At 41.8% G+C, this 23,686-nt stretch overlaps 1 protein-coding gene across 3 annotated transcripts; it reads left to right on the top strand.

Moving 5' to 3' along the window:
- Window positions 1–3,140: 3,140 nt before the first annotated feature.
- mgarpa (mitochondria localized glutamic acid rich protein a) lies at window positions 3,141–20,890 on the top strand. Of its 3 annotated transcripts, none has more exons than XM_041944678.1 (8): window positions 3,141–3,268; window positions 7,340–7,440; window positions 7,687–7,792; window positions 9,981–9,998; window positions 14,659–14,958; window positions 17,370–18,466; window positions 18,731–18,777; window positions 18,990–20,890. In XM_041944678.1, exons 1-7 carry the CDS (start codon window positions 3,193–3,195, stop codon window positions 18,764–18,766), a joined length of 1,734 nt encoding a protein of 577 aa, XP_041800612.1. In that variant the 5' UTR covers window positions 3,141–3,192; the 3' UTR covers window positions 18,767–18,777; window positions 18,990–20,890. The 3 variants fall into 3 exon arrangements, with proteins under 3 accessions (XP_041800612.1, XP_041800613.1, XP_041800614.1); XM_041944679.1 differs by having other exon boundaries at window positions 9,981–10,003; window positions 14,664–14,958; XM_041944680.1 differs by lacking the exon at window positions 18,731–18,777.
- Window positions 20,891–23,686: the final 2,796 nt, after the last annotated feature.

The following is a 23,686-nucleotide window of genomic DNA, read 5'->3' as shown; positions in this document are numbered from 1 at the left end:
CCACACCAAAGGCCAATAGTCCTCTCTTCACCTGATTTAGTCCCCTGCATAAACAGGGAGAACAAGGCCCCAGCTTGAGAATTAAAAGTTATCAAGGTCAACAAGGACAACAGTGATCTGAGTAAGGAAAATATGAAAACTCCACAGCAGCAGCATTATTCAGTACTTGGAAACAGCCTGTAAAAGCATAATTTTGTCCACATCTGTGACCTTCTGTGCTCAGGGTGGGGAGGATGAAAGTCACCCTGTGTCAAGAGGGTGATCCATGCCGTGAAGCAGAGGCAGGAGATGAGGCCTGTAAGTTTACCCATGTTGGGGTAGATGTGAAGAGAGCAGTATGAAGTGAAGTTTTAAAAGTGGATATAGGAAGTGTAAAACTTTCTAGACTTTTCTTGTCCCACAAGTGTAGCACAAATGTGTAGAGAAACAAATCAGAAACCAAAAAGGAAAAATTTGCATTTTGCATGTTTCGGTTTCATTTGCATTCATTAGTCAGAATGCCATTAGTCCCCCTTCTGTGCAGATGGAGAACTTGTTTCCACACAGCCAATCAAATTACTACATTTTCAACCATATTTGCATTAAGTTGTTGTAGTGGTCTATCGTAGGCAGATGGTCACATTGACGGCCAGGCAGCAGCCTGAAACACAAAAGCCACAGACTTTGAACAACAATATTAGCTTTCCTGCTAAAGTCTACTTCTTATCTAGCTTACAAACATGAACATGTCTTGTCCTGAACATTAGCTTGTTTAACAAGTAACCAAACTGGGCAAAAGTGCACCGCTGCTGTCAGGTTAGCAGGCTCAGTAGCAGGTCATCTACAGTACATCAAATCTATGTGTAGTAAATGTCACTTTAGTGAGAGGCGTCTTTCTCCAGTTGTTTTCCAGAGGCAGTGCTCTGAACGGGTTGAGTTGAAAAAAACTTTAACTCAGGGCAGATGTCATTTGTGTTTCTTCCCATTGTCCAGTCGGATGAATTGAGAGAAAGAAAGGAGGGCAGAAAAGAAACCTCTGTTTACCTGCATCCAGTGTACAGTTTAGGAGCAGCCTTGTAAACTGCGACAAAACGCTGTCTGATTGAAGCCTTACTCCTCAATATCACTGCATAAAAATATTGAAAAAACAAACACTCAAAAAGAACATTGTGATACTATGTAGTGTCCTTTTTACTCATTAAGTTTTTGCTTTAAAGGACCAGTGTGTAGGATCTAGTGGTATCCTCTGTAGAGCCAGTGTTGGTTTGTCCGTTCTGGGCTGCTGTAGAAATGTGGCGGACTCCATGGAAGAGGACCTGCTCCCTCTGCAGATATAAAGGGCTTATTCTCAGGAATCAAAGCTATTTTTATTTCAGGGAACATTCCATTTCTGTTGATAGATCCCCCTAAATCCTACATGCTAGACCTTTAGCTTATCACTATAAGGTTAAGTGTTGATTGCACAACACAGTGGCTAGCATAATGACATTATGAGTGTGTAGATTGGTTCCCTATAAGCCTCTCTTTCAATATGTAATTGTCTGCCACTGCGTAACGATCCCCAGGGGAAATGAGTGAGTGGCAATCAAGTCAGGCTGTCACCATTTCTGCTTTCAAGCCTCCATAACAGACTAAATGATTGAATGAAGTCATGCTTTTTCTCCTAATGTTTTCTGCTACTGCCGCCTTCACCCCCACGCCAACCCCTGCTGTAGTTACTTGTCTATGCGAAGCAATACTAAAACTAGCGTTTTACTCCAAATAAAACGATGAACGTGTCTTTTGTCTCTTTCCCAAGTGGTGTTGATCGTTTCTTCATTGAAATTCAGTGGCGTGACAGCAGCGCCAACAATAATACCACTCGGAAACACCAAGGGGAGAGAAGTTGTCTGTTTCCATTTTCATTTTGTTCAACATTTTTATTCATGTTATAGGAAGGTACACATGAGCATACATATTCTTAGAGATATTTTAAACAACATGTCATAGAGAAACTGACATGTCACACATGTCAGGACCAATTTACTCCTCACTGATCTAAATCATTGCCCTTCTCAGTTATTGTTCTCAGCTGTCTTATTTAACTTGGAGCCCAATGTTCTAAAGAGAGTGGAGATGTTTGTGGATTTCAGAAAGAGCCCAGCCCCACTCGTCTTCATCACCCCGTGTGACTCCAGAGTCAACACTGTGGAATCCCTCCTCTTCCTGGGCACCTTCGTCACCCAGGATCTCCAGCCATCATCAGCTCCATCACCAAGAAGGCACAGGAGAGGATGTACTGTCTGCCTGTAGCAGCTGAAGAAGATCAACCAGCCAAAGTCAGTGATGGTGTGCTTCTCCGCTGCCATCATGGAGCCACTTAACTGCTGCCACTGCCAAGGTCCTTCAGACCCCTGCTCAGGACTTTTTCTGACTCTGTGGCAGCCTCTGCTATCCTCTACGCTGTCGTCTGCTGGGCCCCGGGCAGCACAGAGCGGGACAGGAAGAGACTGAACCAGTTGGTCTGCCCTCTGGACTCTGTGGAGGAGGTGGGTGAGAGAAGGCTGTTGGCCAAGCTCACAGCCATCATGGACATTCTGAAGAGCTTCTGTAAGAGTACATTTCTCCATTGTGAGATTAATAAAGTCTCAAAGTCTTAAAGTTATGTATCAAAACACAAAGACAAATTGCTTGTATTTGTAACCTACTTGGCCATGAACCTGACTCTGACTTAACCAGTCTATAGGCCAGAGTAAAGTTTGGTATACTTTGGTGGCCTGCAGGGACTTTTGCTAGCTGTATGCATACAGTATATTATGGATTCAGTGTGCAACATCATCCTTTGTCTTTTTCTGAATGGAATTAATCCCTTGAGCTATCCTGCATCTCTATGTTGCCACCCATAAAAAACTTTGACTTTATTTTCTGTAATTGGTTCTCCCATATACACCCGTCTAAAACATTCTCCTTTGTCTCTCTGGCGTTAAACTATTTTAAGATAGTTAACCTCTCTCTCATCTCGGGTGCTAACGACTCCTCATAAATGCCATCTTCTTGCGGATCTGTGGCATCAACCATCTTTCATACAAACGGCACAGCACAACCTTCATTGCGCAACAGAGGGCAGGACCGTCCCCCGCCTCCGCGCACTGCTGTCTGCGCAGACCGGAGTAGCCATTCATCCAGCGTTTGCTGAAGCTGCAGCATTGGCATCACAGCCCACGGAGAGCGGCGATGTTTTCCTGCAGAGCGGCCTGGCAGAGGTGTGGGCCTTTGGCACGGAGAGCAGCCTACAGGTTGCCTCGGGATGGTGAGTTTCATCATTTCACTGAGTTTCTGCGCTTTGTGCACCGTCTCTGTGCTTGAATGGGCCGTTTTCTCTTTGCTACCTGTCGCCTCCTGACTGATTGTGCGGAATAGTACACTTTGTCCCAGGGAATTTGTCTGCATAGCTGCAGCCCCAAGCTGGAGGATGGCAATGGCTGCTCATGTGATGTAAAGGTCAATTTGGCTTTTTTTGCTTAACTTGGGCTGGGACGGCTTTTGTGTGAACGTTTCCCCGTCGTATTTAAATTGATTATTCGTGATTTGTTCGCCCGTACGTTTAGGTTGCTCCACGTGGAGATACGTGTATACTTTGAGCCTCGGTTGTACTATTTCATAAAGATACTAAAAAAAACCCCAAACCCTTGTTTGTCCTCTGCCAGAGTGTTAAACAGAGCAGCAGATTGACAGACCAAATCTGTGACGTTAATCCGCAGTTTACGGGCTTGTTTCCATACTTTGCAAATGCTGTGTTACATTTCAATTTAGACCATTGATTGTAATTTAGGCAGAGCCGTTAACACTAATGCAGTTTAACGAGACACGAGCCTCCTCTCTGTGACGTTACATTCATTTACATGTCCTTGGTGACAGAAACATTAATGTATAAGGTGCATATATGTGTACGTGACCTTCACTAGACTGCGTGTGGAAACATGGTTGCTCTGTTAGTCACGTGGTGTGCGCGTGTGAAAGTGTAATGTATAGAGAGCAGAGGCACGAGCTATATCTCTATGGTGGTTTTAAGCTTGCGCCACGAGCTGGTCGGTGGCCGCAGCTGCTCTCTTCATCTCTGATAACGTTACATCACCATGACTGACAAATGGAAAGACTGGAAACTGTCGGTGGTATGTCGGAGTAAGAAGACGATGAACTTGGTGGACGTATTCCTCTTATGGCCAGCTACCCGTCGTCACTTTTGTTAGCATTTGTGTTGTGCTACTTTGCAAACTTACTGCGACAGCTGGCTGTTTCTCAGGGTCCGTCATGTTTGTCAGCAAGAGAAAATCCTAACTTTTTAGCTGACTAGGCTAAGTAATAATGCCAGCACTTGACCTTGACTCTGAATGTATGTTAGCTAACCTAGCTTAGGTTTTGCGTGTGAATGGTCAAGCGTCCAATTTTATGGGACACACTGTCTTCATGTTGTTAAAGTGCCGGGCCTCCTCTCTGAAGGGCGGCCTGCTCCCCCGCTGGCAGTGTCCTGACTGCTTCAGGAAATACCTTTTGGCTTCATCCTGACAAAGCCCAAGCTTAAAAAAAGATGACTTCACCACATGCCTTCTTACAAGAGTTTGTGTTTGCTGCCAGGCGCTCCTGGGGGGCCTCTAAAGAGATTACATCAAAGTAATGTCTGTCCCCTCTACACCCAACATCCATTCAGCGATGAGACAAATGCACTGTACAGCAGACCCTGATACCGCAGCCCTTCTTCACTTCAGTGGTCCCACTTAACCAGAGAAGGATATCATGCTGTAATCCCGTGACTTCTTGACCAGCGTCCCTCTCCACTGGTCATGAATTTTTACCACCTTACCCCCCCCCCCCCCCAACTCATACCTTTAGACTTGAGCCGATTAGCAGTATAAATAACAGGGGGGGGTCGGTCATGTCAGAGCTCTGGATTAGTTCCTGACAATGTGAGGAGGTTAATACCTTCAATAATGAACATGACAACACTTAGCTTCTCTACCTTCTACAAAACAACTAGTTAATAATTTGACAGTGTTCTCTCATTGAGGGCATTATGCCTTGCAGTTGCAAGGCATTTGTCCTGTTATTTGACTTACAAGCCGATTCCAAAAAAGCTGGCTGTGCTAAACATGAATAAACAGAATGTGATAATTTGCTAATCCTTTCTGACATATACTCAATTGAAAGCAGTAAAAAGGTAACATATGTAATGTTCTACCTCTTCGAGTTGTTGGTTTTTGATTAAATATCTGCTTATTCTGAATTTGATGCGACAACATGTTTCAGACAAGTCATGACAGGAGCAACTTAAGACTGGGAAAGTTGTGGAACGCTCCAAAAACACCTGTTTGGAACGTTCCACAGGTAAACAGGTTGATTGGTAACAGGCGATAGTATCATGATTAGGTATGAAAGGAGCATCCTGGAAAGGCTGTTGCTCATGAGCAAGGATGGAACGAGCTTCAACACTTTGAGCACATGATTGTACAAAGGATGTTACAACATGGGCTCAGGAACACTTTGTAAAACTGCTGTAGGTTGGGATCAGGGTTTTATCTATTTTGGGATTTGGGAGCTGTAGTATTGAATAGAGAATGCATGGATTTATACAGTTTTAAGAATTATAAAAGTATTAAAACTGGCTTTTATCACTCTCATATATCATGTCCTACGCACACACACATATATATTTCCTATCATACAAGTCTTTCATCTGTAGTATTTGGTTTATTCAATGCAGCATCCAGTTTGATTCATTCAAATATTCATCATATTTTGTATTCTTTTTTCTTTTTCTTTTTTTTAAACAGGCAGCCTGCTTTTGGCCAGATTAGTGGATACCCTGTTTTTCTTTTCCCTTTGGGCATCCATATCGTCTGTACCAAACAGCATTCAGCTACACATTGTGTTTGTTTGAAGTGTTATTTTGTGGCGTTTGCAAAGGGTTTAAGTGAAAGCTCACATACACAGTATTGCTATGAGGTGTTGACTGTGGTCCAAATTTGTCATAGTAAACAAAGCTTGTGTTCCTGCTTTTTCTTTGCTATTGCTAAATGCTCTGCCAGAGAAGAAAATACTGTGGCAAACTAAAAGGTTTTGCTTCGTCAAATAAAAGTTTGATGTCTGCCCTGGGAGTGGTGGATTAGAATACTGGAAATTGTCAAGGTCTTACTGCAGTATTTAAAGCTCATTGGAATACATGTTAAAAGCTGTGAGCATAACAACCCAAAAGTAAACTGTCTTTTCTTTTTACGGGTGTGCAGTAGAGTATGTCACTTAACAGGCATCAAACAAGTGCTGACAGGCATATTTTTGGCAATCTAAATCTATTGCGCTAAATCCAATCAGAGTGGGAGGCATCATGAGCCAGTAGAGCACCTTAGGGTGCTTCCTCACCAATCCTTTTCACACTGAGAAAGCTGACGCTTATGGGCTTGTGCTGCACATTATTCCTATCCTGTGGGATCCTTTAAAGCCAGTCCAGGATATTGGGGACAAAGCAGTTTGTTTGAATGCATGGTTGGTCAGATTTGTTCTGTAGCTGGGGCTGTTCTTTTCAGAGGGTCTGCCCCCCTGCTAATGTCTCCTAATAGTTGTGGATGTCAAAAAGAGAACACATCATAAAGGCTCTTTGCAGCAAAATGATATCAAATAATTGATGACAGTTTTTAAGTTAAACTTAAATTTTCAGTTAATTTGTTTTTAACCCATTTTTTGATGCTCCATTTGCAACCTAGTGAGGGGTTATCAAAGTGCTTCTCAAAAAGTCAAATTAGGCCTCGAAAGCTTATAATAATTTACATCCAGAAGTAGTACTGCTGTTGAAAACATCACAGTAAGGAGGGAAGTGAGTGTGATGGCTCAGACAGGAAAACTAAAAGATTGTCAGCATACAGGGAGAATGTATTAGAGCTCAACGGTTCTTAAGAACAACAGTGGTGCCTTTGGACCATGGAAAGGCAGTGGACAGGACTCCATTACTTAAAATTTGTGCTTTAAGCCGTTAGAAATTGTTTCACTGCATGGAATAAATCTCATTCCATTATTCATTGGTTTAAGGGTTTGCAAAAGAAAGCTAGGTTTGAGCATGTTGAATTCCTTTTCCACATCCATTAGCATTATTAGCATGGGGTCTTCTTGCAGTCAACCATTTCAGTCAACAAATCTGATCTGAAAAGAAGTACATTTTTGATGATCCTTGCCAGGTTTTGGTAGTAATGTTATTGCTGGCAATTCCAGAGAGCTAGGCAAAGTTTTATCAGTCAGACCTTCCTTAAACATGTTTTGTTAAAGGTGTTAAAAGGACAATTGATTGATGACAGTTTTGAAAAAGATCTAACATGTGATCTGTAATCCTTTCCAGTTGTGCAACGGAGGCCGATGTCATCCGTTCCTGGTGGGTCTGGGGACAACATAGCCTTAGCCCTGCTGTGTGGTGGAGCCTGCGCTGGTGCTCTGTCATATGTAAGTGGTATTGTTTGTAGCAGTTCATCATTTCAGCTTCAACACATTAGATGATACTAACACTAAGCCAGGTCAACAGTGCTGACATTATGTCCTCAACAAAACAGTTAAACTACCCTGTTTCAACAAATGATCTGATCTTGTGAAATGACATGATTTGCAAAGTGTCTGGAATGAGAATCCTTTCATTTGAGGAATGAGAAATAAATAGAAATATCAGATTCAGACTTTTTCTTCTCTCCACAGACATACAGCAGTATGTGCGCAGACAGCGCCAGGTACAATGATCGCATTTCACAAATTACTGGCAGACAAACGACAGAGTGGACACCCAGACCATGGCCACCTAAGAGTAAGTATTCATCACCTGCCACCTGTAGTTTTCACCCACTTACCATAGACTAGTGGTGGTCACAGACCTGTGACTGTCCCTGGCCAAAGAACATTTGTGAAGTAACTGCAAATGCAGAAAATAATATGATGGGCTTTTTTTTCTGTCTGCTAAACTGCTATTATGAAACTATTTAGCATGGGGGTTGTGAACTAGCAAGTTCTCGACTACTCCCGACATAAGGGGATAAATTCACTGCTACATTAAATCCCAATGACAATGACACAAATTTAGCATTAACTAATCAATGCCCCCATGTTTAGAACAAAACAATACTGTGCCTTGCTGTGCACATCTGAGGCTTAATGCAGGATACTATGGACAGCTCCTGGTGCTGAGGGACCAACAAACATAGCAAATAAAAAAATAGAACCACTATGTTGAATTGAACAATACTGTATTGTCTTTAATTAAACACAAATGTATTTAATCAGTTTGTAAACACAAATGATGACAGAATTACGCTGTTTTATAACAGAAATGAGTATTGGTACATACTAGTGTGCTTCTGTACAGTCTTCTTCAGCTCCTGTATTCTTTATCAGTGTTCTCTCTGTGATTTTTGAGAGGGAGTCTTCATCAAGAAGTGCAGACATGGACTGTAACCTCACATAAATGGCAGACCTAATAATTAAGACATAATGTGCTGTTTTGTCTTGATATAAGTCTAGGTATGTCATAAGATGGGTTACAGTGTACAATAAGACTTGTACTACATTAAAGATGAGAATAATTCAAGCAAAAGAATGAAACACGCTGTAAATAGTCTATACTAAAGGATAAACATGGAGCGTTTGAGGTCAAAAGCACACCTTTCATTCCCATGCTTTAATCATTTAAAGGCAACTTCCAGCACTAACCTTCAGCACTATATAATAGAATTGTAGTGTGTTTCTTTAATTCACATGCAGCCCTCATTGATGTTTTGGGCTGCTCTGCCTGTGAGAGAGTAAGAGATTGAGTTCACCACATGCAAAGTATTGTGGGACAGTCCCAGATTATCCCCTGCTTATTTCAGCAGCGAGGGAACGTCACTGAGCCAAGACACGGATGAAGAGCCTCAGCATAGCTGCCCAGCTCAGTCTGACTATGTTGTGATCATGTTGTCTCAGTAGTTGACACACACACACAGCTGCTCTCCTGCTTGTGTATTATTACCATCCTTGTAGAGTGCTGAAGTGTTAAGTCAGACCAGTTGAAAAATGTTGGTAGCCAACCAGCACAATCCATAAATTCGCTGTGAAAATAATGTAATGGAGAGCAGTGCTGGCAGCCTGAAGTGGACAAGACACGGGAGAGTAAAGAAAGGATAGGATTTGTATATGCATATTGTAGTCAATACTGTTCTATTAAAATATGCCTGCATTAGCCCCCATACTGATTCATCGGATCATTGATAGGGATGTGTCCTGAATATGCTTTTAACCAACAGACAGCAGTGCAGCAATACTTCCTGCCAGTGTGACTTAATCTTTATACTGTTAAATTATGCTTTTTAATCGGGTTCCAGTGTCTTATGTGAGAAGTTTTCCACTCTGGTGAGAATTAAAATTCATGGAAACTTAAGTGTCAAATTGCTACTTAAATCTCTAGCTTGGATCCAATCCAGTATATGCCTTGTTTCTGCCAATACATTCACATTAGTGAAGCTTTACTGTCCTGTATCTCAGTACGTCCCTGTTCTAAACCCCCCTTCCTCTCTAACACAAACTCATTTCCTTCAAACATAAACATCTTCTGGTCCAGCGCACAAAATGTCATCAGTGTTTTACATGGATGACATCTGTTTACTTGATGCAATTTGACAGGTATGAAATGGGCAAACACACCAATTGACAGTGCACAGATATCATCAGCAGTAGCACAGTGTACAGTCACTAATGTGTGGAACGAGATAAGTCCACTACGTAAACTATTTAGCTTATGCAGAGTCAGATTCATTGCTGTTGTCAAGATGATCTATTTCAAGTAGATTTCATCACATGAGAATTGCAAAAAGTTGATTTCAGAATTCTGCAGAAACAAACCATTGTATTTTTTTTCCTTACTAAGCCATACATTTTTTTTACTGCTCATCAGCTGAGCTGGCTACAGTTGCTGTGCCTCGTTTCAATGTGAAACTTACACTAATGTTTCTCTTTACTTTCAGGCAAGACAGATGAAGAGGGTGAGTTGTGTCATTACAAATATTTAGCTTTCATTCATCGTCACTGTCTGAGAACTTTTTGATTGCTTCACTGAAATGTTAACTTGGGTTCAGGCAAATGTTGGCATGGGCTTGATTGTGCTTCTAATAATTTCACTATCCTGATTGCAATGAAAGCTCATGATCACACTAATCACTGAATGTTTTAGCACTCACCGTTTCAAGATTAGACCTTGGGAAGGAAATTAACAAAGTGTTATACACAGAAATTGAGATATCTGCTAATAAAATGGCAAATTATGTGATTGCAACATGAGGCATTAGTCACTTCCAACACAGACCGATACATTATACTGTACATATGAACATAAAATAACGGATGTTAAACAACCTATTGCATAATTACAATGCCATATCATGTAAAGTAAAAAAAAAACGGGGAATTGTAAATAATAATAGCTAGATACTGTCGCAATAGGTTCTATATATGGGTCATCAAAGAACAGCAGAGCAAGTATACCGGGGTCCAAGCACCTGACACGATTCTGAATCAAACAACCCCAAGTGGCAAGCCAAGAACTCCACAGCACATTCAATGGAGAAATAAGTACATGAAATACTCAAAACTGCTCCAAACGCACACATGCATAGTTGACACTTTCTGTGCTTAGAGATGTGTATGCACTATAAATGCTGCATTCTTGTGCCATATCCTGCAGGGCACTAACTTTGGGGCCTTGACCCCTCAGCATGTATATAGACTTTGATAGAGGGCCTCGTCACATCAAAAACCAGTACTGTGTACGATACAGCAGAAGAGCAGAGCAATGCAAGGTTAGTTTAGAAAAAAAAGTTTTAAAAAAGGAACAAACTCAACTGAGTTGTCTTAAACTTGAAAACGTCAACTGTTAACTCACAAACAAATTTGTTATGCAGGAGCAGAATTGCCAACAGTCACACACACACACACACACACACACACACAACAGGCTGGGAAATTGCCATTAGACACCAGCCAAACTCTTTCAAAATCATCACATTTTGAAGTTAATTTTCACAATCTGAACAACAAATCTAGTGGATGTTGCAAATTATTTCCATGCCTCACAATCTTCTTAGCTACCAGCTAATCTTTGGCTTCAGTTAAATTTCCATCCATTTCCTCCTCTCTTCTACTTTGGGACCATGTATATACATGTAACATATAGTATCATATTCTTCATAGAGTTTGGTTATACTTAGCCAATACAGTTTTGACAAATATGACCTCCTTTGTGACCTCCGTCTCACCTCTCTTGATTTCACCCTGGTGGCCAAAAAGCTTGGTCACTACGTCAGTCCTCTCCTTTGATACCACTCAATCCCTCCTTTCTCTCCATCCTAATCCTCACTGTGTTCTTCATACCTCTTGTGTCAGCAGAAGTAGGGTAGGCTTTAGAAAGACAGAGACTTGCATTTTCATTCAAATTTAAGTCATTTGAAGACATCTCTGCAAGTTGAACACACTGGTGAATTTCTCATAATTTCCTCATGACTAAGGCTTCTTCTAACAGAGCTCTCCCCATTGGCACCAGTGCATCTTGCTAGCACCCCATTACCCCATTGCCATTTTTTACATACGTAGCCTCTGTGGTTGAATTTAGATGTCACAATGGCATAGTCGTGTAAATTGAACATGGCTTTTTAAAAAGCTAAATTCCTTCTTCCCGTTTCTCTAACTCTTTGTCTTTACTCTTTTCAGTGTAATGGTAGAGCTAAGGTCCTCTGTGGCCGCATGGATATTCGTCCTAGAACTGGAGTCTTTGGATCTGAACAGGAAAACAAAACCCCTCTCTCCTCCTTTCCTCCTCTCCTGTACTGCTAAGAAAGAAAAGAGTCCTCTGATCAGCCTAAAATCTCCGGACAGTTCTGTGTAGGATATCGATTCCATGCTCCATTCTTCCTTTTGTTTGCTTCTTGCTGCTCAATGTTAATGTTTACATCTTTGAAGAGGATAAATGGACTTGACAGAAGTTATGACATTTTTCAACACAACTCTGGTTTTGAATGTTAGAAAATCAGCGTTGTTTTTGTGGGACATTATCTAGTTGGTCATCTGAACTGTTGAGCAAAGCTGTCATTGCTAACACATTAGAGTTCACTATTGTGAGTGATGGTATTCCATTAGCATTATCTAAAGAGTTTTGTTATCTGATGTAGTTTTAAGCACTATTCCAGGTCAACAAATATATTTATCTGGTGGTCAGAGATATTTATCTGCTATATTTGCAGTCTCAACGGCCACTTTAAAGATAAATCCTATATGTTTATGATCAGTGAGACTTTTAGTAATGGCAAACTTTTGACAGCAGTGACATTTGTATGAAAATATAAGGAAAAATAGATTAATCACAATCCCAGATCCTTATGCTCTACCAACAACAATGTTTTTCATTCCAAAGATTCTAAAGGAAGGAAATACGAGAAATAATCTTGGCACTGTGCAATTCCACTGGCACAATAACTCTAAACACATATTTAAAGCTATTGACAATTATATAAAAAGGCATATTACCATTTAGCCTTAATGATTATCCATGCAGTGCTTCTCTGCGTTGTTTAGCACATCCTCCAATGGGCAATGTAAATGATGAGCCCTTCCAAGGCTGTTTATAAATGTCAAGTCTGCCCTATAGAGTTCATAGTGGGAGGATTTTTTTCAAAATTGAAATCATCTTTACAAACAACAAGCAAAGGTGAATATTGGTTGTATGATAAAAAGTTAGTTTCACAATGTGTTGAAGAGAAGATAACCACAACTATTAAGATGCATTTTGGTTAGAAACATTGATGAACTGGGTTTAAAATTGTGTTGCATGCACTGCTACCTGGAGAAGCTAATGTTTAGTTTTTGAAACCTAATAATACATTCAACAGCAGTCAGTTAGCAATGAAGTCATTTTTTAAAGTTGTTATTGGTCAGTTGTTTTTAATGGATAACACATATGGCACAGCTGTTTGTTCTCTTTTTCAACAGTGAAGTGTTTTGAATTTGCTACAGCTCTGAATTTTGGCCTCTCCCTGTCTTCTTTCCCAGATCAGTGGAGGCTGAGGCACATTGATATATTATAGCCATCTGCCAAACCAAACTGGTGGAAAGAAATTTATCAGAAATGAAGCTTAAATAATTCAGATTGACAGCCATAACATACCTATAGACAGCATTGTTACATTGTGCAGGAGACACCTGTCTGTTTATGTTGAGTAGCATTGGAGGGATCATTAAAAGGGACCTTTTTAAATGGAAATTTACAGTGGGGAAAAATACTCCTGTTACAAGGTGCTCCACATTGTAACACAGTCTTAACATATGCTCAAATGTTAGCCTTTATACCATATGACATCGTGTCAGCAGGCCGGCTACTATCACTCCCAATAGTCAATGATCCAAGTGTTGAGCACTAGACTCGAAGTTGATCCCTGGTCATTGTCCTGCAAACATTGTGTATTTGTTAATGGTTCATATAGAACAAATGCAGTTTTCTCTCAGATAAAAATTAAAGATGCACAATGTACCTGGGCTGTGTCAGTGACTTTCTCACTGTCGGACTCACTTTCAGAGTTCCAGATACATAACTGATAGCTTGTTAATTGGATGGTAAGAACCAAGATTCAACTTCACCCCCTCTACCCTGCACCTTAACCCGCACTCCTGTCCCCTTCCTTTTCCCTCCCCCTCCTCTTTGTTGTGCTCCTTCCTGTCTGTGTTTGCATGCAGTTTGTGTAGTAAAGGTGTTGCCTCTGGGTTTTTTCAGATGAAGTAGTTGTAAGGTTTGTAAAATATGGAAAAATAAAAATTATGAGAAGCTGTTAGTAGCTATGTTTCCATCCAACTTTCCATCTCAAATAAATCAGCAGCAGTAGGTTTATATCGTTTTCCAGTTTCATTCTTTCGTGGTGAATATTAGTGGTGGTATATTATGGTACACAACTAACATTTGCGCATATTCATTTCGAAAGAGGAACGGCCAATGGGGAAACACCAACACGTGACCAACCAATGGGGAAACTTTATCACTCGCTCACTCACTAAGGGACAGACTCTTGCATTTATAGGGCTTGCCCCCACCTTGCTGCGGTCCAGCAAAAAAGTCTGTTACTCTGTCAGGTTATTTGTAGTGTGATGTGTGCAGGGTTTTTTTCCACTGACTGTGAGATTTGAATTCAATAGACAGTTCAATATTTATTTCTTCTCGCATTGTAATGGTTCTTTGAATTTCCAATAAAAAGTGACAGCCCTAATACATTTGAGTGTGCATACAAAACATTTTTAGGAATTATAAAGCATTTCACCACTTTTGCTCTTTGTCGTGTGTTTCACACCTTGGATGGAGACCCAGCTACTGATAATATATGAAAAATTTTGAAAATTGTGAAATATTTTGATTATTATTTCAAATTTGAGAAAAGTGATGTTTTGCCTGGTTTATGGCCTTACATGAAGCATTTCAAGCTGCATGTGTCTGGAGAAAACAAATTGGCTGCACCAGTGCTAAATATTGTTTGGGTGGGTGGTGTGGGGCAGGGGTTTGTAAAATGAACATCAAGGCCACTGGCTGCTCACTGTACTAGTAAACAGAATGAGTTCGCTCTGTTAATCAAACCAATGCTCCAACCAATTCTGTCTCTTCTTGTGTTCCAGGTGAGGAGGAGGAGGAAGAAGTGGCAGCAGCTGGGGAGGCCAGTGGAGAAGCTGAGGCTGTCGAAGAGGAGGCCACTGCAGCTGCTGGTGGCGAGGAAGAGACTGTAGTGGAGGCAGTTGCTGAGGCAGTCACAGAGGCTGCTGAGGTCGTTGCCGAGGTGGCTGAGGTCGTTGCCGAGGCTGCGCAGGAAGTGGAGACGGTTGCAGAAGAAGTGGTCCAAGTGGCCGAAGCTGTCGAGGAGGCTGCCGAGGCTGTGGCAGAACCGCCCGCCCCCGCTACCGAGGAACCCGAAAGCAATGGTACGACTTCTTCACCTGAGGAGGGGGCGGCTTCTTCTGAGGCCTGAGGTTCCACACTTTCACTACAGGGAGAGGCACACACTACTAGACACACACTCATGGCTATCTCTAAACCGCTTTAATTAAAGAGCCACTGACAGCAGGTCTTTCTCCTCCCTCACAACAATGAGAACAATAGAAAAGGTAATTTATTATCACTGTCTAGAACCGCTATGGGTCAGTTGCTTCTTGGTGCCGGGGTTCACCTCTTACTCATCGTTCTCTTTTGTCTCCTGAAACTGTATATTTCCTCTTTTATTTATTGGAGTGGGTATAAAGGGCAGCACTGTGTGCAAATGGAATGTTTCCTTGTGTAAGGAAATTTTGATGTGCAGTCAAAATCACTGTGTACAATGTCTAAATTAGTTCCGATTATTATGAGGCCTAGATATGTTAAAAATCAACAAGGCCATCCTCTCAGCAGGTTCCTGGTGATATCCAGCTGCAGACCACACTGAGACATTTCCAAAGGGGCAGCGAGGTCTTATGCAACACTCATTTGCAGTTATGAGTTAAATAAATGTGATCACTCTGAATACAAACCTCATCCATGCAGATTGGGCGTGATTTTGCACAGTTAACAGTACTAAAAACCTGCTCATTCCCCCGCAAGAATACCACAAACCTGTATCGGTCAGTAAATAGACATGGCAAGACAACAAGCAGAGAACACCCCTTAAATGCTGTGATATTGTTGGTATTTTTTTGTTATGAAGCCCCAAATGCTATTTTATGAGATTTGACTAAACATTGTATTTCTTTGATATAAACCTCTGTAATGTTGTAATGCTTTGCCAAGTATCACAGAGCAGGTAGACGCCTGTTAATCCTTAAACTGTCGTACAGTTGTGTATATCCTACAGCAACATGAGAGGCTGTGAAATTGTGTACAAACTCTGTAACTGCTGCAGTGTGTTATTTTCCTTAACTGTAATGTGAAATCACCAGAAGAATCATAAGGTCAGAGAAACTGTCAAAGAAACAATCAGATTACTGAGTGATTCAAACCATATGTGATCATATTTTTATTTTGCTTATAACTGGATAAGGGGCACTGTGAACAGTTAACAGTAATTCATCGAGCCATACAATAAAGCTTTTATCAAATCGGAAAGGTTTACTGCCGTCTTTAATTTGTCTGAATTGGTCCTTTTACCATCCTTTTGTTTTGGAGCTTTTAAAATAGGACGTTTCTAGCTATTCGCGCCAGTTTAGGAATTACATTTGCACCACTTTTTTGTCTTCACAAATATCAAACATATCTTCTGTATTTTTTAGAAATACATCCAATTTGAGATGGCAATATCCAAGTATAGAGTGAACCTACAGACACAATCATGCTTTTTTTCATCTATTATCAATGAGCACTTTAATCAGGCTCTCTGTTGCATCTCCTCGCAGAGCTCTGCATTCAGCTCTGCTTTGCCGCACCATGTATCAGCAATGCACAGGGACTTCTGTATTCATTAGACACAACCTTTGCTTTTGAATGGTGATATACTTTTAAGGTGTATATTTGCATGATATACCTGCACTATGGTCCATATGTATTTTTAAAAATTCCCAGTCTCTGTACTTAGCAGTGAGGATTTGAAGGAGGCGTGCATGGTGAATGGCCTTATGCTTTAACGTTGGACAGAGCATGACTAATATTTCCCGATTCTCGATTATCACATAGACTTTATTAGTATTGCTGTATACTCTGTCGACCAGAGAAGACTGATGAGTTATATTTCAACTGTAAAATGTCCAAACCAGGATCTTGTCATGTCTTGTATCTTTAATAATCAAATTTAAGATTTTTTAAATCAAAAATATTTAAAAAAAAACAAATACTGGCAGATATATATTATTATCGGATTTCTTCTTCGTCCCTCAAATATTTTTCTACATCTACATCAAAAATCCATTATCGCACACATTATAAGAATCTCTTTAGTTTTACTGATTTCTTGCAAAAAAGAATTCAGACTTTAAAGCAGTGTATCCATACCTCGCCAAAATTGCCCAATATTACGTATGCTGTTTTGTTTTTCCCTGTGCAAAATTTCTTTGGGAAGCTGTATTTTCCCTGTTTTACATGAAAGTACTTCGCTGGTCTGTGGCACTGCATCAATGCTCCAACTGAATAACACAGCTTTCATGTAACACCTTTGTTTCTCTTTAACTTCTTCCACAGCTGGGTGTTAACCTTGCACCTGTATGTAGTCACAATCACGAGACTTGTTTCTACTATATCCTGTATACCTACAAGGGTCTCACAAATGCCCGGCAAGTTACCTTGGTTAACTGCCTCACTATGTGTTAGCTAAATGTGGCAAAATTTAACTTGAGCATCAGTGATGTTTGGATGGCTGGATTTTGTGTTGCAGTGTTGCTGGCAGCTGCCTCTAATGTAGAGGTACCGAAGATAGCCGAAGTAAAGGAAGGGTCGGCACCTGTTGTTGAAGACATCAAAGTGGAAGAGTCTGCAGCACCAGTAGAGGCTAAGCCTGTTGAAGAAATTGCACCAGTTGAGGAGGTCCCTGCACCAGTGGATGCTACACCAACAGAGGAGACCCCTGCATCAGTGGAGGTTGCACCAGTACCAGTAGAAGAGGCCCCTGCAACAGTAGAGGTGGCACCAGTTGAAGAAGCCCCTGCACCAGTAGAGGTGGCACAAGTTGAGGAGAACTCTACACCAGTAGAGGTGGCACAAGTCGAGGATACCCCTGCACCAGTAGAGGTGGCAAAAGTTGAGGAGACCCCTGCACCAGTAGAGGTGGCACAAGACGAGGAGACCCCTGCACCAGTTGCTGAAGAAGCTCCTGCACCAGTAGAGGTTGCACAAGTCGAGGAGACCCCTGCACCAGTAGAGGTGGCACAAGACGAGGAGACCCCTGCACCAGTTGCTGAAGAAGCCCCTGCACCAGTAGAGGTGGCACAAGTCGAGGAGACCCCTGCACCAGTTGCTGAAGAAGCCCCTGCACAATTAGAAGAGACCCCTGCACTGATTGTTGAAGCTCCAGCACCAGTAGAGGCTGCACCAATTGCTGAAGAAACCCCTGCACCAGTTGAGGCAGCACCGACAGAGGAGACCCCAGCACTGGTTGTTGAGGCACCAGCACCAGTAGAGGTTGCACCAGTGGTAGAAGAAGCTGCTGCACCAGTTGTTGAAGAAGCCTTGGCACCAGTGGCACCTGCACCACTAGAACCAGATGTTACTACAGCTCTAATTGAAGAACCAGTCACCACCGCAGTTGTGGAAGAAGTTGCAGAAGCCCCTGCTGCAGAAGTAGCCAACCCTGTGGTGGAAGAAGCAGTTGCAGCTCCTGCAGAGACCCTGGAAGAAGATCCCAAGAGAGAGTATATTGTTGTGGTTCTGGAAGGAACTCCTAAAGTGGAAAAACGGCCCAAGGTACTGGGAATGGGGCCCATGACTGGTAGAATCATCCCAGCTCCAGATGATGATGATGGCCCTGCTTCTGAGGTACCAGATAACTTTGTTTTTACGCTGATCTCAGATTGATTCAAGATTGCATGTACTGAGCAGTATTTGCATGACTAGTATATTTCCCTGCCTGGCTTGTAGAGCATAACAGTATTTTGAGAAAGAGTTAAAGAGACAAGTTTTTATTATCAGGATGCTTCAGTATAACTAGATACGTAATGACATAGTCACCCCTGCTTGTCTTAATCAGTGTGGGCTTTAAAAGAAATCACTCTAACATGGATTTTAAACTCTGCTATTCAGGGTAAGCGACGTCTTCTTAGGATGCAAATGCAGTAATTCCAACTGAGGTACTGAGTGTTTGATTATTTCTTCCATTCTAGAATAGGCTGTGGACACAATGTACATGTGATTAACATTGGACATTCCTACCTTTGTTGTTCACAATCCTATACTCTAGGTTTAAATACAATCTAGAGATGCAGAAAAAATTGGAATGTATTCATATAGACACAGAAAATGTACAGTACTATTGACTTTTGTCTTCTGTCCTCCATTACAGTAAACGGCTCCTGACTGATGACTTTCTATCCTGCAGAAGAAGAGGATGTGCCTTTCTCCTACACTTTCCCTTCCTCCTTTTACCCCTAAAAACACAAGGGGCTAATTATGTAGTTCTAGTGTAAAGGTACACCTAATATACAGTGTTTAGATCAATGGCAGCTTTATGGAACCATCATCCCAACATATTAGTGGTACCCATATAGCTCAAATAGCATGACACTCCACTTGCTTACTTGCATGTCTACAGTCAGTCAGTGGTTGAACAGATTTCCGGTTTATCCTTTAGTAGCCAGTATCAAATTTGGTAACTTCTTGCAATCTGTTTACTGCTGTGGACAAAACTGAGCCATTCAGTACACAGTTTTTTCTTACACTGCCTCAGAAAACACTCCACATACCTTTGTACTCCTTACCATATCCTATTAACCCATCAGTGCCCAGCCACTTGTGATGTGAACCTACAGTGTTATTACTTAAAGCAAGGGATGTTTTAAGTCACCAGCATTCTGTACTGTACCCAACCTCAGGTTCTTCCTTCTGTTTCTCTTGGTGTGAAAATGAATGGCTGGAAGCACATGCAGCAGTTTATTATTGAGAAACACTTTGAGAACACTGGCTCAACAGCCCATTTAAAGGAGCTACCTCAGTTTTCCTTTGTGTTCAGTCTTTAAAATGTCAGACATCTTCTTGATGCTTTTAGTGTTACAGCTCCTAAGCCAACAACGCAGTTGCAAAGGCACTAACTTCAGTAAGCATATTGTTATTCTTCAGAAGTTCTAATTTAATCACTGAAACAACTTATCCTGTAAAACTAAAGCCATTTGTTGATTTCCTGTTACTACGCTTCCTTTAAGGGAAATTTAACAGTAAAACACACACACAAACTGCTGCTGCACTGCTCTCATTGAGTCAAAACTCATGTTTCACTTTTGGCCACACCCCGGTTGGCTATTTCACAGTAGGTGTTTTTCTCTTGATAGCTGTGACAACATTAATAGGGATGTTGCCAGAAATGGAACAGACTTGAAAGGTTTGACCCATAGAGCGCACAGCAGGTGTTTTCTTCTCTTTTCTTCTTGTTACCTGTTTAGGTGAGGCTGTTCCTCCTTACTTTTTGCAGACAATCTAATGAATATACAATGAATGTGCTAAATACTAGGGATATCTTCCTGATATTAGCTTGCACCCTTTTTTGCACAATCCATATTAAATTATGGTCAAAGTTGAAAAGTCCTTCTCACAGCCTTTTTATCCACATCTCCCCCTTAGCCACTGATATAGATTAAAGAAAGAAACTCAATAAGGGATACTGGTTTTACATACACTGATGATGAATATACCTTCAAGTGTAGCTCAGTGTCATGGTTCTGTGAACTAAAGCTGTTTGTGAGCTGGATATGGGAATGCATAAGCAGCATCATGTTCTGTCACTGTGCTTTTCTGTCCCTTGGAATAGCTTTTCTTGTTTTGTTCTAGCATTCAGTTGTGTGTGGATGTGTAATTTAAAGGCTTGCAGCAAGTATGAAAAGTCATGATAGCGATGTGCCGGTTTGACATGAAATGTGTGTGTTTGGGAAAGTTGTATTATGTCTGAAGAAAAGTCTCCAGTGTGAAATGCTTTGACAGCTGTGTTGTAGTCTCTCTTCCTTGATTCCCTCTTACAGGTTTTCTCACCTCTACTATAGAACTTCGGACTTTGTTAGCTTGGCGTATTATGCTTTGAAATAGATCTGAGGGAAGAATTGAACTTAGTGTTTGTAGGTATTTTAATTATATGATTAGTCTGTCTTTGGTGTTCACAGGCACACTCTATTAAGATGTAAGGGAATGCCTTTGACTTGGCTGTTTCACACATTACACTTTTTTTGTTTTTGCAAAATAAAAATAGATTAAACATGATTCTTATCTGGTCTGTCTGTCATTTTTAAACATTTTTTTCCCCAAAACACTTGTCTACTTGGCTTAACCTATCCTGACATAATAGTGTGTGCTGTAAAGTCAGCAAGAAATAAAAATAGTAAGTGTTAAAGTTATAAATGACATAATCTTTGTGTAAAGAGAGTTGGAGGTAGAAGCACCTAGCACCTTGAGATTGGTGGGTAGCATATCCCAAATAAGTCTTTGGCCTTTGTTTCCACAGAACTGGAATAAAAATAGAACAATGAGTTTTTAATTTGTTGCTACCGTCTCCATTTTCTTCAGGTGTTCAGGTAAGACTGCACATTTTTTGTAATATGCAAAATCAGTTTCCCTCTGATAAATGAAAAGTTGTATGCACAAGCAAAATATAGTCATTATAGCCTTGCTCAGTACACTCAGGGGTTTGGCTGCTACCAATAGCTTGACCAGTAGCTTTTGGTGGCTAATGCTACGGTGCTGGATGTGTAACTGACATTACTGTGTCAGCTGAATGAAGGAATGAAAGCTTTGTTTCGAACCATGTAACTAACAAAACAACATTAGCTTAACATGTCCGAAAGGAGCAGGGAGCAGGAAGAAGTATAAACTTATTTAATCCTACCCCCAGTCATTGACTTATATACACTTATATACTCATACACTTCAAGATTCAAGATTCAAGAGTCTTTATTGTCATTGCACATGTCAAGGAAATTTTCATTGCAACCCCCATGTTAGATGGTAAGAAAGATAAGACTAGAAAGAGTGAATAAAATTAAGATAACTACAATAAAATAAAATAAACCAACATGCAATAAAAAACATATTCGTGAAGCAATTAAAAATATAACAGAATGAAAATATACTTAGGCAATAAAATATACTAAACAATAAACAATAAAATATGGAAGTGAAATGTGCAAACAGAATAAAATATACAAGCAGAATAAAATATAAAATATACACAGTGAAATGTACCGACAGAATAAAATATGCCAATGAAACTGAAATGTGCTGATATACTAAAATGTATATAATTATAGTATATGTGTGTACATAAAAGTCAAGTACACAGAAGGTGCAGGTGGAGGTAGAGGTGTAGGTGTAAAGTGCGGTGTGCAGTGTTCACAGTTCACACAGTCTCTCACTGCAGTGAGGGGCTGCTGGGGGTGATAGCTCTAACAGCTCTGGGGAAGAAGCTGTCCCTCAGTCTGTAAGTGGTGGTGCGGATGTTCCTGTACCGCTTTCCTGATGGAAGCGGTACAAACAGTCTGTGGCCCGGATGGCTGGGGTCCGTGGCGATGGATCTCGCCCTCTTTCTGACCCGACCTTCATATATAGAGTCTAGGTCAGGGAGGGGGCAGCCCACGATGCCCTGTGCAGTTCTAACCACCCGTGCCAGTTGTTTCCTCTCCTGTGCCATGCAGCTGCCATACCACACTGTCACACTGAGGCAGAGGATGCTTTCAATTGTGGCCCTGTAGAAGTTAACGAGCAACCGAGAGGAGAGTCCAGCCCGTTTCAGCTTCCTGAGGAAGAAGAGCCTTTGTTGTGCCTTCTTCACCAGGCGGGAGGTGTTCATGGACCAGGAGAGGTCAGATGTGATGTGGAGGCCCAGGAACCTGATGTTGTCCACACGCTCCACCACTTCTCCGTCCATGAGGAGGGGGGCGTGATCCGTCTTCCTGGACCTCCTGAAGTCCACAATGACCTCCTTGGTTTTCCCTGTGTTCAGCACCAGGTTGTTGGCTGAACACCACTGGGTGAGCTGGTGTATCTCCTCTCTGTAGCGGGTCTCGTTGTTATCTGAGATGAGACCCACTACTGTAGTGTCGTCCGCAAACTTCACGACTGTGTTGGTGGGGTGGATGGCAGCACAGTCGTGAGTAAACAGGGTGAAGAGGGCTGGGCTGAGCACACAACCCTGTGGCGTGCCCGTGCTGAGGACCAGAGGGGATGATGTGATGTTCCCTATTCTCACCACCTGAGGCCTGTTGGTGAGAAAGTCTCTGATCCAGTGGCACAGAGACGCAGGCAGACCCACCGTGTGTAGCTTCAGCGCCAGCTTGTCTGGGATGACGGTGTTAAAAGCTGAGCTAAAGTCTACAAATAGCATCCTGACGTAGGTGTTGGGCTGCTGCAGGTGGGTCAGGGCTGTGTGCAGGGTGATGGAGACAGCATCCTCTGTGGACCGATTCCCTCTGTAAGCAAACTGAAGGCTGTCTAGGTCCGAGGGGATGAAGTCTCTGATGTACCTGAGAATAATCCGCTCAAAGCACTTCATGATTACCGGGGTCAGTGCAACAGGCCGGTAGTCATTCAGGCAGGTGATGGATGTCTTCTTCGGTACCGGAATGATGGTGGAGGACTTGAGGCACTCAGGAACCGTGGACAGCTGCAGGGACAGGTTGAAAATGTCCAGGAACACTCCTGCTAGCTGGTCAGCGCATGTCCTCAAAGTCTTGCCTGACACCTTATCCGGTCCTGCAGCTCTGCGGGTGTTGATCCTCCTCAGGGTGGATGACACCTGGTGCTGCTGCAGGACGAGGGGCTGGTGCTGCTCCTCCAGCCGGGGTAGGTGTGTGACTTCTCTGCTGCCTGATGTGTCGAAGCGGGCAAAAAAGCTGTTCAAGGTGTCTTCACACACACACACACACATATCTATGTATATATACAAACAAATACTTATTAACAAACAAATAGATCATCCGTCAGAATCAGGCTTTAGCGACCTTTACATCAGAATCTGATGACAGTTGGGTTGTTCAGTCACTGTCTAACCTGTTCAAACACATC

Source organism: Chelmon rostratus, chromosome 9 (genome assembly GCF_017976325.1).
Source record: "Chelmon rostratus isolate fCheRos1 chromosome 9, fCheRos1.pri, whole genome shotgun sequence".
Taxonomy (NCBI): domain Eukaryota; kingdom Metazoa; phylum Chordata; class Actinopteri; order Chaetodontiformes; family Chaetodontidae; genus Chelmon; species Chelmon rostratus.
The sequence above is the reverse complement of the archived record's forward strand: the minus strand, read 5'-3'. Positions and strand labels throughout refer to the sequence as shown.

What these genes read in the sequence shown, in the direction of transcription:
- mgarpa (XM_041944678.1), top strand. Translation starts at nt 3,193, where the DNA reads ATGTTTTCCTGCAGAGCGGCCTGGCAGAGGTGTGGGCCTTTGGCACGG. An exon ending in CTACAGGTTGCCTCGGGATG is followed by an intron (nt 3,269 to 7,339) that starts GTGAGTTTCATC and finishes AATCCTTTCCAG; the next exon opens with TTGTGCAACGGAGGCCGATG. An exon ending in ATGATGGCCCTGCTTCTGAG is followed by an intron (nt 18,467 to 18,730) that starts GTACCAGATAAC and finishes TCTGCTATTCAG; the next exon opens with GGTAAGCGACGTCTTCTTAG.